The sequence below is a fragment of the Dama dama genome, chromosome 23 (assembly GCF_033118175.1).
Source record: "Dama dama isolate Ldn47 chromosome 23, ASM3311817v1, whole genome shotgun sequence".
NCBI classification, from domain to species: domain Eukaryota; kingdom Metazoa; phylum Chordata; class Mammalia; order Artiodactyla; family Cervidae; genus Dama; species Dama dama.
In genome coordinates, this window is record NC_083703.1 from 51,877,924 (window position 1) to 51,891,197 (window position 13,274).

General features: G+C 52.9%; 1 protein-coding gene across 1 annotated transcript; it reads left to right on the top strand.

Moving 5' to 3' along the window:
* The first annotated feature begins 265 nt into the window (after nt 1-265).
* GFRA4 (GDNF family receptor alpha 4) lies at nt 266-4,747 on the top strand. The gene is made up of 7 exons (XM_061125668.1): nt 266-311; nt 2,434-2,481; nt 2,654-2,999; nt 3,097-3,206; nt 3,287-3,421; nt 3,977-4,068; nt 4,229-4,747. Exons 1-7 carry the CDS (start codon nt 266-268, stop codon nt 4,307-4,309), a joined length of 858 nt encoding a protein of 285 aa, XP_060981651.1. The 3' UTR covers nt 4,310-4,747.
* The last annotated feature ends 8,527 nt before the right edge of the window (nt 4,748-13,274 follow it).

Here is a 13,274-nt window from a genome sequence, read left to right on the forward strand (position 1 = left end):
GAGAAGAATTATGTTGTTTCATAAATTTAATAGTTTAGTATGGGAGAGACAAGGTCAAGTGGCTCCCAGATCTATCTGAAGGTGCTGCCTGGGTGGGGACTTGGTGAGGGCGGGAATCATTCCCAATGCAAAGGCTCCTCCCACCAGAGGAATAGTCAGCATAGACACCTAGGTTTCCATCACTGCGGCCCAGGGGTGCTGGGAAGGAGGCACCTGTCTGACAGGGGCTCTGTCTCCAGTCGTCTGCTCCTGTTTGCTGCCCAGCATGGCCAGCTGCTTGGTAACTGCACTGCTGTTGCTACTGCTTCTAGGTGAGTGGCTGCCTCCCCCCAGACCTCTGAACCTTAGCTTCTCCGTCCCTGATCCTCCTTAATCCTCAAGAAAAAGGTGGGCGCACAAGAAGGTGATCCTAGGAAAAGCCAAAATGCAGGAAGAGGCACCAGTGTTCCACCTGTGCTCGAGGTTTGAGGACACACAAACAGCACCCTGCCTCCAGCTTTTGGGTCCCATGGAGCCATGGCCTCCCAAATCTTGCCTTGCTAACTTTGCCCCAGGAACTTTCTTTTTTCTATTGCCTGCCCTCCCACCTCTATTACCCTTCTCCCAGGCCCAGCCCTCCACCTTCAGTCTTGCAACTTCACACTGATTCCTTGCCTTGCATCCTCAATGTCTCCATGCCATGCATCTGCTGTTCCAACCACCTGGACTATCCCTCCTCAACTTAGGGCATCATGGAGGGAGGGGGTCACTTTACCAGGTGGTGTAGGGTGGGGAGAATGGAGAAGGTGAAGGAGACCTTGGAGCTGAGATGTGCTATTTTGAGGGGTGCTCCTGGTGGAGGGAAACAGGTAAGCAAAGAACAGAAATGGCACCAAGACCATAGGAGACACTAGGAGCTGATGTGTGTGGCCGAGGCCTTGGGATGTGAAGGCTTGGCTGGGAGAGAAAGGCAATGTGTGTCTGCTGCTCTGAAGTCCTGGAAGGAAGGGAAGGAGCTTGGAGTGGGGCAGAGGAGAGAGAAAGGAAAGACCAATGTCAGAGGGGGCCCTGCTCCCAGATCGGAGGTAGGAAATACCCCACTACACACACACACACACACTCGGAAATAAATGGGTGCTGAGCCAGGCTGGGAAACTTCCCTCAGACTCTGGGGCCCGAAGGCTTCTCATCTGAGGAAGGCTCCTGGAAGCAGAGAGAACCGAGGGGCAGGGGTAGCCTGGTTTTGGTGCTCTAGGGGGAAGGGGCTGCCAAATTCCTGCAGAGACTCTAGCTTGGCTGGATTGATTTTTATTTAAAAAATTTTATTTGTTTTTGGTTGTGCTGGGTCTCTGTTGCCACGTGCAGGCTTTCTCTAGTTGTGGCGAGTAGGGGCTACTCTTCTCTTGTGGTGCACGGGCTCAGTAATTGTGGCAGGTGCAATCTTTTCGGACCAGGGATTGAACCCTTGTACCCTGCACTGGCAGATGGATTCTTATCCACTGGACCACCAGAGAAGTCCCTGGCTGGATATAGATGCCCATGGCACTTAGTGCCCATGGCACTTTCAGACAAAGCTCACCCTCTGCCTAACAGACCCCTGGTATGTGACTGGGCTGTGCCAGGCACACTCTCTGTCCACAGTGGAGTGCCCTATGGCTAAGGACTGAGCCCCATGGCCTGCCATCTGGGACTTCTCTCGAATCCACACCCCACAGCCAGGACTAAATGGCTCCAGTACCTGAGCCCTTGCCAGGAATCCCTCTTTTACTTGGCTGGTGGAGAGGAGAGAGGCCAGGGAGAAGCCAAAGTCCATCCAGATGGGGCAGCACTGGTTAGATGGGTAAGAAGGGAGCAGTAGAAGAGGATGGCGGGGGAAGATGCAGAGGCAGGAGGATGCGCTAGAGACGGTCAAGAAGGAAGGGAACCAGAAAACTATAGGTCACTCCAAGGGTCTCCAAGGGAGAAGGGAAAGGAGGGGCATCTGACAAGTCAGGCGTCCCGGCATGTCAAAAAAAGGAAGAGGAGCAGCCACTGTGCTCAGTGCCATGTCTTTACATTAATTCTATTTTTATGATTTATTTTTGGCTGCGCTGGGTCTTATTTGCTGTGCCGGGAGCTTTCTCTAGTTGCCGAGGGCAGGCCTCTCTTATTGCGGAGCATACGCTCTAGTGCGCTCAGGGGCTCAGCAACTGCGGCTCCGGCGCTCGAGACACAGCTGCTCTGGGGCATGTGGGATCCTCTTAACCTCTGGACCTCCGTGCCATTCTGATACGTCTCCATTAGCCAGGTCCCCAGAAGCCCTGCTGTTTTCCGTGTCAGGTGGGGCCCAGGACAATGGGAAGAATCTCAAGGACCCCTCTTTGGATGGGTGAGGGGTGGCGCCTGGGGAGGGTGGGTCTCAGCTTTCGGGGGAGGCCAGCCAGGCCCAGCCTCGACGCTCCGCATCCACCGCAGACGTGCTGCAGGAATGCCCAGAGGCCGTCGCTGCCCATCCCCGCAACGGTAGGCCAGTCAGTGCCAGTCGCTAACGCCTCTGGATCACATTCTGCCCACCTCGAGTTCTGAGCATTCCGCATCTTCTGAGGCCCTGACCCAGAGGCGGGGGTGAAGTGTGTGTGTGTCGGGGTCGGGGCGGGGCACGCCAACAACCGCAGCCTACCCGCCTCTCCAACAGGATCGCGGAGCTCTGTAGCACCGAATCCATGCGTGGACGCGGCCGACGCGTGCACCTCCGACGAGCGGTGCCATCGGCTGCGCACCGCGTACGTGGCGCAGTGCTTGGGTCGCGCCGCGCCGGGGGGCTGCCCCCGCGCCCGCTGCCGCCGCGCCCTGCGCCACTTCTTCGCCCGCGGGCCGCCCGCGCTTACCCACGCACTGCTCTTCTGCCCTTGCGGCGGCCCCGCGTGCGCAGAGCGTCGGCGCCAGACCTTCGTGCCCTCCTGCGCTTTCTCAGGGCCTGGCCCAGCGCCACCTTCCTGCCTCGGGCCCTTAGACGCCTGCGAGCACAGCCGGATCTGCAGGTGCCGGAGCAGGTGGAGTAGAGGGAGGGGGCGGGACGCGCGGGCTGGGTCCGAGCCACGTGTCGCCCACTCACCGCCTTCCGGCCGCGCGGCGCAGGCCCCGCCTCCTGGCCTTCCAGGCCTCCTGCGCGACCACAGCCAGCAGCCCTGACGGCTGCCTCCGGGACCAGGCCCCCAGCTGCCTGCGCGCCTACGCCGGCCTCGTGGGTATGCACCGCCCGGAGGGGATCTCCCGGGGATGCCTCCGCCCGGATGGGCCGATTACCCTGCTTTCGGGGTCTCGCCAGGCACAGCCATCACGCCCAACTACGTGGACAACGCAAGCGCGCGCGTGGAGCCCTGGTGCGACTGCAGAGCCAGCGGAAATCGGCGTGAGGAGTGCGAAGTCTTCCGGGGGCTCTTTACGAGGAACCGCTGCTTGGGTGAGGGGCCCGGGAGGGGCGGGGCCCGGGAGGGGCAGGACTCCAGTCGGCCCTTACTGCCGCATCCCAAGGTCCCTGGCTGGGCGGTGAGCAAACTGAGGCCCGTGGCGGAAGCCACGCAGACCCACTTCCTTGCTTCGGCCACTTCTGAGGAGGTTCCATCCTCCAGACACAGCCAACTCCCCCCATTAATAGTCTTGCCTTTCGAGTCTGAATAGCTGGGTGGTTCGCTGACCAGTCTAGGAGTTAGGGAATCTAAGTTTGAAGCCTAACCCTGCCACTTACTAGCTGAGAGTTAGTTAACTCCTCTAAGCCTTTTTATGTTCATCTGTAAAATGGGGGTGATGATTGTCATGCTTCCGTAAGGAGAGAAGACTGCAGTTTGTAAGGCACTCTTAACACAGCTGTGTTTAGCATCGTCCATCCCGAAAGCCTCTCTTCCCACATCTGCCTGGGGAGGACCCATGCAGGATGCCAAGGGCCTCAGTTTGGCCTTGAGGAGCTGGGCCCTGTGCTAGGTTTTCTCAGCCAAGCCCACCCTGCATCCCTCCACAGAGAGTGCCATACAGACCTTTGATGGTGGGTGGCCCCCAATCCTGCGTAACCAACTGGACTCCCACCAGGACCCTGAGCAGAGTCTCCTGCAGGTAGGTGCAGACAGGGGCTGGTGAGCTGGCAGCCCCTGCACTGCCTCCTTCCATGGCAAGTGGGCCTAGTTGGAGGCATGAATGCCCTGGGAGGGTGGGGGTGGCAGAGAGCAGAACCCGGCTTCTCTCTCAGGTCCACACTCTGCTCCCACCTGCCAAGGTGTCTACTGCAGATGCATCCCTGGAGGGGAGCTCCCTGCTCTCCATGCTTCTTGTTCTGGCTCTCCAGTCCCTGTTCTGACTTGGACAGCAGACCTTGGACAACTGTCCCACCCTGCCTGGGATATTGGGCCTCATCAGTGGCCTGCTGCCCCACTGAAAAGGGACTGGCTTGTCTGTTAAGCTGGCCCACTGCTCTTGCTCTACTGCTCTTTGCAGATCTGGACACTTTCTATCATGCTGTAAGGCATACATCTGAACAGACTTGTAGGCAAAACTTCCCTCTGCTACTGCAGCATTTTATGGCATCCTCCTAGTTAGGCACCACCCATCATGATAAACACCTGCACCCCATAACTAACATTGGCAGATTGCTTCCTGTCCTTGATGTGCTGCTTGTTGGACACCACGTTGAGTGAGAATCCAGTTCCCTGCATTGCACTGGCCATATAGCCATCTTCCCTGTGGTTCAGCCTAACACTAGGACTGACATCCATAACTCAATAAACCATGTGCGCTGAGACTGGCCCTGTTGTCATGTGATCTATGTTCTGGGAGCCGGGAGACCAAGGTCAGCTACAGGGTGTGCCTCTGCTGGCCTTGGATGGCCTCAGAACCTCTCCAGGCATCATCTTCTCAGGACCTGTGGATGCTGAACTGAATCAAATATCAGGTCTAGTGCCAGGGATTTTGGTTACTTGTTTATTCTTTCATTCTCTGCTAGCCATCAGATAAAGAAACTACATTTCCCTTGCAGTTAGGGGGTGGTCGGTGACACAGTTCTAGCCAGTGAGTGAAATTCACAGATAAGGCTTCCAGGAGAGCTCTTTAAAAAGGAACAAACTTCCTGACTGGGGCCCTTCAGCCTCTGGCCTCAGCTCTTCCCTCTTCTTGCCCAGAACTTGGAGGCGATGCCTGGGAACATGGGCACCATCTTGGAAGAGGAACCACGTGACAGTGTGGCACACCAGCCTGTCTGCCTTCCTCTGAGCTCTACTCTGTGAGAAAAATGATGTGTCTCATTTGTTTAAACTGCTTATCCCCAGGTGTCTGTTATTTGCAGCTAAATATAGGCCCTGGTTGACACACTTCCACCTATGGGGTGCCTAGGAGCCCCAGGATCACCCGCTGTGCTCACTTAGGGCAGCCCTCCACCTCAGTACACTCAGAACCCTACCCTGACGGACACTGGAAAGAAGGAGTAATGGTGTTTTGTTTTGTTTTTTTCCTGTGTAATTGGTTTCTGTCCATGTGGAGAGTCAAATTCTTCCCTGCAGCAGAGGGAAATTTATCAGAAGGGTTTAATACACAGTGTGTGGCCAATGTGGACCCAGTGGATGCTAAGGGCATTGTGTTCTGTAGTTCTCCACATCTATAGTTCTGTGGAGGAGTTCTGGGAGAGGGCAGAACTATGGGAGCAAGGTACTAAGCTTTCCTCAAAAATCTGGGGACTCCTGATTATTTTCTGTGTCTCTGGGCTGCTCCATCTCAAACCTGGTTGGAATTTGGCAGGGGCCAGAAGATAGTTTGGAGTGGAAGTTTTTGGTGCCTTGCTCAGCCCTCTCTGGGATAGTGCAACCCATCCCCAAGCTGCCTGGGATGTTGGCTGCTAACACAGCTCACAGCTGCCCACTTCTCTAGAAGAGATACCTGAAAGGTTACACTCTATTCACAGAGGTGGACAGTGGCCAATGACTGAGGCAGGAATTCAGAGGCCTGGCCTGCGTGCCTTGGGGACAGCTGTGTGTGCCAGTCATGCTTCAGAGTTCCCTGGGATTTTAGGCTGAGGCTGGATCCCAGCTGATCCTAGCTGGATCCCATCCTAGTTTAGCTCCTTCCCCTGCCCACTCCTGCTCCCTCCTGTAGAGGTTCCCCTGAGGGCACTCCCTCCAATAAATCATGGTCTGAGAATCCCTGCCTTGGGCTCCATTTCTGGAGAACCTGACCAAAGACACGGGGGTTAGGTACAGACCACACTGAAGCCCAGGCCTGGGGCTGTCCTGACCAGAAAAAGAGCCACTGGCTCTAAGACTGTGTAGTTAGCAACTCATACCAAACCCACAGACACTACATGGGGCAGCTGTCAAACAGCCTACCGCCTTCAGCCAGTACTCCCCTGACTGGAACCAAACACAGCTCAGACTGGCTTGGGCTTCAGGCACAGCTGTCTCTAGGGGTTCAGATGATGTTGCTCCTGCTGATCTCTGCTCCACTCTGAAGCCAGACAGGCTCTCACCACAGGATGTTACCAGCAGCCCCGGATCTATGGTCTCTTCTTCAGCACTCTCAGCAGAGAAAGGCACTTCTCTTTCCCAGTATTTGTGGCCTAGAGAGTGACATCAGTCCACCAAGATCACCCGCCAAGAAGGGGTAGGACATTTTTCAATGGGAAAAAGGAGGGATGTTGGACGGAGCAAAGCTCAGAGTCTACCCTGTCACCACTTCATAAAGAAGTTCTCAGGTACCTACACCTGTGAGGGAATGGACATCTGGAGCGGGCGTGGCTAGGCAAGTGAAAGCATTGCCTTGCCCTGTTTACCACCATTGTATGGTAGCCCAAGTGCAGATTAAATACCCACTAAGTGATTTACTTTATGTGAGAGTGTGTTAAACTCTACTGAAAACGTTAGTCACTCAGTCATATCTCTTTGTGACCCCAGGAACTGTAGCCCACCAGGTTCCTCTGTCCATGGAATTCTTCAGGCAAGAATGCTGGAGTGGGTAAGCCATTCACTTCTCCAGGGGCTCTTCCTGACCCAGGGATTGAAGCTGGGTCTCCTGCATTGCAGGCAGATTCTTTATTGTCTGAGCCACCAGGGAAGTCCTAAACTCTACTACTTCCATTTTTTACTAAGATAATTAGAGTGAAATATGGGCATATGGGATCCCCTAGAGAAGGGATAGGCTACCTTTTCCAGTATCCTTGGGCTTTCCCTGGTGGCTCAGATGGTAAAGAATCCACCTGCAATGTGGGAGACCTGGGTTCAATCCGTGGGTTGGGAAGATCCCCTGGAGATGGGTATGGTAACCCACTCCAGTATTCTTGCCTGGGAAATCCTGATGGAGAGAGGAGCCTGGCAGGCTACAGTCCATGGGGTCGCAAAGAGCCAGACACGACTGAGTGACTGAACACGTACATACACATAGGCATATGGGCTTCCCCAGGTGGTGCTAGCAGTAAAGAACCCACCTGCAAATGCAGGAGGAAATAAGAGACATAGGTTCGATCTCTGGGTTGGGAAGATCCCCTGGAGGAGGGCATGGCAACCCACTCCAGTATTCTTGCATGGAGAATCCCATAGACAGAGGAGCCTACTGGGCTACAGTCCATAGGGTTGCAAAGAGTTGGACACAACTGAAGCGACTTAGCACCCACATATAGGCATATACCTTTCAAAAGATTCATGTCTTTCAAAAGATTGGGAAGATAAAAGTGAATGGAACTTAGTGGAAAATAGCAAAATTGTTGCATGGCACCTGGCTGTCTTCCTTCAGTACTTCTTTCCAACCAAGGCATGGGGTTTAATTAAATGGAGCCTCTTCAACATCAGACAGTGTGCAAGGTAAAGTAGGCTTCCTTACTGGGTGCAAAGGGAGAATGAAAGTTCATAGGGCTCCCATGCCTGGCTCTCTATTTTTTTTTTTCACCAGAGTGAATGTTCCTGTGGGTAGGCTGAGGCTGTCTGGGGCCTGGAACTAGCCTCCCTGGAGACAGAAGCCAAAAGGAGGGACTAGGCCCTGTGACTTGCAGAGGCTATCATCTTGCCACTTCTGGGGCTGTTGACTTTCCTAGGGTTTTGTTGTTGTAATGGGCTGAACGGTGGTTCCAAAAATATGTCCTCATCCTAATCTTTGGGACCTGTGAACGTTACCTTATATGTAGGCAGAAAGAGTGAATATTACCTTCTGTGACAAAAGATATGATTGAGTTAAGGATAGTGAGAGGAGGCACTTATCCTGGATTATCAGAGGGAGCCATAAATGCAGTTATGTGCACCTTTGTTAAAGAAAGGCACAAGGAGGTTAGATATACACACAGAAGAGAGGGTGCTGTGAAGACACAGGCAAAGACAAGAGTGAGGTGGTCACAAGCCAAGGAATGTGGGCAGCCACCTAGAGGAGGCCAGGAGCAGATTCTCCTCTAGAGCTTCTGCTCTGGAGCTGGGAGCAGTGCAGCTCTGCTCACAGCATGATTTTGGACTTTAGGCCTTCAGAATTGTGAGAATAAATTTCTGTCATTTAAAGCCACCAAGATTAGGTAATTTGTTATAGCAGCTTCGGGAAACTAGTAGAGTTGTCTTAGGTGGTCAGAGTTTGGTTTCTGTCACTTCCATATAAAAAGGTCCTGGCTCATAACATGGTGTTAAGTCTGGCCAAACACCTCAAAGCTGAGTCCAGCTGCGGCCCCTACAACCAGAGAAGGGTCCTGCCTTGCGCCACATCTGAGTATCGGCCTTTGTGTCCTGACGGGTAGCCTGCTTCCTGTCACACTTTCACACGCGTTCTGGGAACTGCAGTCCTGGGCCTGGCCTCATCCCTATGACTGGGTCTCTGTTAGCTGTTGTCAACACTGAGCCTTTAGCCGACAGGTGGCTGGGGATGGAAGCAGGCAGAAAGACAGGTGCTGGAAGCACCCATGGATTTATGGGTGGAAACTTCACGGTTCATGAATGCTCGCTCAGGCTTGTTGTCTTAAGTTGCAAGGTTAATACGAAGCTGTTCACTGCCCCCCTCCTCCCGCCGCCCACCCCGGTTTAGTCAGGTGTGGCCAAACTCAGAACTGGCTTATCTCTACGGGAAGGATGGACACTGGTGGGTGAAATTTCCGGAAGGCCAGGAGGGAAGAGGCAGGCAGGGCTACATGAGAGGTGCCCCCAGCTGGTCAGCAACTTGCCAGTGAGCCTGGCACGCATGTGAAGGGAGACAGAACATCGCCCTGCCTTGCTGGGTTGCAGGCCTGGGAAGGTCTGCGTTGAAAGATGTCTCAGCAAGCTGTTCTGCCAGGGACACGTCACCTCACACCCAAAGGAGCCTCCAGTCCAAGGCAGAAAATGAAAGTGAAAGTGAAGTTGCTCAGTCGTGTCTGACTCTTTGCGACCCCATGGCTGTAAGCTACCAGGTTCCTCCATCCATGGGATTTTCCAGGCAAGAATACCGGAGTGGGTTGCCATTTCTTCTCCAGGAGATCTTCCTGACCCAGGGATTAAACCCGGGTCTCCCGCATTGCAGGCAGATACTTTACCATCTGAGCCACCAGGGAAGTCCATTGGCAGGTTGGTATAAACCCCCAACAGCTGCTGCTGCTGCTGCTAAGTCACTTCAGTCGTGTCCGACTCTGTGCGACCCCATAGACGGCAGCCCACCAGGCTCCCCCGTCCCTGGGATTCTTTAGGCAAGAACAGTGGAGTGGGTTGCCATTTCCTTCTCCGATGCATGAAAGTGAACTCCCTAGTGACCCCATGGACTGCAGCCTACAAGGCTCCTCCGTCCATGGGATTTTCCAGGCAAGAGTACTGGAGTGGGTTGCCATGGCCTTCTCCGACCCCCGACAGAGTTTCTGCCATAAGCGGTATGAGGTCACCGCAGAACCGCAGAGTAGGGCTCCTCACTTGCTTGGAGCAGGGCGAGTCATTCATTCACACAAGCACACTGTAGTTAGTACAGTACAGCAGGAAACATACTTGCTAGGAGAACAAAGAACTAGAGCTCCAAGCATCCTTACCTTTTCCTGAAGAATCCTGGACAAGCCTCCAAGATAAAAGGTTGCTACTGAACCACGAAAGACTCCGGGATTCTTGGCCTCCGGAGGAGAATTCAATCCAGGGCCAGTGACGAGGCTTGATCGCTCAGAGCTTTTGTGTAATAAAGTTTTATTCAAATATAAAAGAGATAGAGAAAGCTTCTGACACAGACATCAGAAGGGGGCAGAAAGAGTGCCCCGCAAGGCAGAAGATACAGACGAAAATTAAGATGAGAAGATGCCCACATGCCCACACAAGAAGATAAAATACACACAAAACCTCAGAACCTAAGCCCTCAAGGGACTGGGAATAAGCAGCGGAGGAGGAAGGGCCTACAGGGCATGAAAATGGGCCCCAGCAGCCAAGGTGGAGCCCCAGCTCCTGGGGCAACAACTTCAGTCATCAGGACTGTCTCAGCTTATCCCGTCTCTGTGTTGGGAACATAGAATGGAAGAGAATTCGTGCCAGGCATGTCCCACAGCTAGTGACACAGGGCTGCAGGGAGTGTACACTAAAATAATTAGAAACAGACTTTTTCCCCTCTACACAAATATCCAAGACGTTTGAAACTTGGGTGGGACGCGGGTCAGTTCCTTGTTGGGTAGGACAGTCCTGCATGTCACAGGATGATGGTCCACCTTCAGGGCCACCTGCTAAATCACAGTAGCACTGCCCCTTGAAAGCAATGATCAGACTGCCCCACCTCTTTCCAAGATGCCCCCTAGGGGGCAGTCCTACACCCACTGAGAACTACTGTCCTGCAGGACCAGGTTACGCTGACTCCTACTGCTGCTTTTGGGCCCATTGCTCCCCCAAGCCCCGTGTCTTGCCACTGTGCAGGCCCCCAGCAGGCTTGTTGCCTCCTCTGGGCCTCTCTGCATCTGCTGTTCCCTCTACTTGAAAGCTCTTCTCCCGACATCCACGTGCCAGCTCCCTTCTTCATTCAGCTCTGCCCAGCTGATACCTGCCCCAGCGACTCATCCCCACCCCCCCACACTTTCTACCCCAACCTTTCCCCAGCCTTTCTCACAGAACTCATTACCTGGCATTGTCTTTGTGTCCCCCACTGGACTGTAGACTCCACCAGGACAGGTTTTATCTGCCTTGTTCACTGTTAAGTCCCTGGTCCCCACACAGTGCCTGGGTGAATACACAGTGGCAGGATGGGCAGGAGGAGGATGGCTGACACACTGCAGTCTTAATTAGACTTTCAATAGTCATAGTGTTGGTGGTTTTCATTTTTTTAGGGTCAGGCTATTGGTTTCCTTGGGGCTTCCCTGGTGGCTCTGTGGTAAAGAATCCGCTTGCCAATGCAGGAGACACAGGTTCAATCCCCAGTCTGGGAAGATCTCCTGGAGTGGGAAATGGCAGCCCACTCCAGTATTCTTGCCTGGAAAATTCTATGGACACAGGAGCTTGGTGGGTTACAGTCCATGGGGTTGCAGAGTCGGACACAACTTAGTGACTGGACAATGCTTTCCTTGGTAAAATAATTCCCTCAGAAACCTACACATTTTCTTTATTTACCAGGCAGGTCCAGTGGCAATGACAGCATTTCTGGTTCTTTCTTGAGCACAGTACTCAGGTTGGCATTATTTCTTTGCTTACCCACATGATCCCCCCTGAAGATGATGGCCTTGAGGTTATGAGGCTCAAGCAGGAAGACCACCACACCCTCTATCTGATTCTTGCTCAGAGGCTGAGTCACTGTCTTCCTGAGCCGTTTTTGATCATAAGCACACTTTGGTGTTTAGAGACTAGAAGCAAGACTATTTGGCTTTTCCAACACTGCAGGACCCTGGATTTCAGGGTTCTCCACCCCCTTTACTTCTGCTTGTAAACTGGCCAATTTTTTTCTTGAACTCAACTCTGTCATGCCAGAACAGCCAGTAACAATCAACACATACCACATTTCTGCTTTTTCACACCTTCTTCCACTTGAACAAAAACTCAGTAGACACAGTTTGCTTTTACAAGTTATCCAACATCAGAGCCGTATCAGCTGCTCTGCCATTGCCCGACAGGGATCCCCAGCTGTCCTGACTGATGTGTGTTTTCTCATTGCCTGCTGCCTGGCCGCTACGCTAATGCCACATACCTTGTGAATGTGCGTTCAGTCGCTCAGTTGTGTCTGACTCTGTGACTCCAAGGACTGTAGCCCACCAGGCTACATGGAATTTTCCAGGCAAGAATACTAGAGTGGGCAGCCATTTCCTTCTCCAGGTCTTCCCAGACCGGGGATTTAACCTGTGTCTCCTGCATTGGCAGGCATGATTCTTGACCACCGAGCCACCAGGGAGGCCCCAAGGAAACCACTAGCCTGACCTTAAAAAAAATGAACGCAACCCACACACACAGCACACAGCTCTTGCTAGTCTGGTGGCTTGCCTCTAAGTGGTGACGTGGGCCTTTATTTACCTCCAATGTCTTTGTGACCATGGTTGTGTGCCAAGTTTGGAACTTCTTCCAAAATTTCTTGGCTAAAGCCCAGTTGATGGCCCTGACCTAACTGTAAGAAGGCAGAGATGCTGCTGATGCTGTGGCAAACTACCACATCATCACTCAATCACAGGTTTTGGGCCAGTCAGAAACAGCTGGTGGCTCCCACAACCTGCCCCAAGACAGTTCCAAGGTCCTCCCTAACTCATCAGTGGCTTGCAGTTCAGCTGTTTCCCACCCTGGCTCAGACCCAAGCGCTGGTAGGCAGGCCTCCTCCAGTCTCCTGGCCTGGACCTGGTGCCTCACCCACCCTCCCCTGTATGAACCATAGCATTTCCTTGTGCTTCTTCTGGACTCTCAACTTGTTTCATGCCGATTTTATCCTTCTAGACCTTTTTTCTTTTAATATGCAAAAGTGTGATTTATTTGCACTACGTTTCAGTTCCTTTGGTTAAAAAAACAAAACAAGAGAGAACATAAGATGACGGCACAGACTTTACACAAAATCTCAAATTCTCAGACATTCTGCACAAATAGTTGTATACATACCTGACATATTTCAGGGCAAACCGCAATCCCGATGAAAAAATCCAACTCCTAGTTTGATTTTTTTTCTTAATTGGAGGATAACTACTTTATAATATTGTGCTGGTTTCTGCCATACATCAACATGAATCAGTCAAAGGTACTTCTAGACCTTTTGAACTCAGCATCAGGGCACTGAAATGGACTGTTCTGAACCTCTTCTGAGGGCAGGAGATGCATAAAGTGGGGCTGGAGGTACAGAAGGCGTACAGACAAGTTTGTGGGTGGACATATACCTTCATCAAAATTCAAGATCAATGACAATGCTGTGGCCGTGGAGGA

Coding starts and splice junctions, on each gene's coding strand:
- GFRA4 (XM_061125668.1), top strand. CDS start 266: ATGGCCAGCTGCTTGGTAACTGCACTGCTGTTGCTACTGCTTCTAG. Junction 2,482..2,653: donor CGCTGCCCATCCCCGCAACG/GTAGGCCAGTCA, acceptor CCTCTCCAACAG/GATCGCGGAGCTCTGTAGCA. Junction 3,422..3,976: donor TACGAGGAACCGCTGCTTGG/GTGAGGGGCCCG, acceptor ATCCCTCCACAG/AGAGTGCCATACAGACCTTT.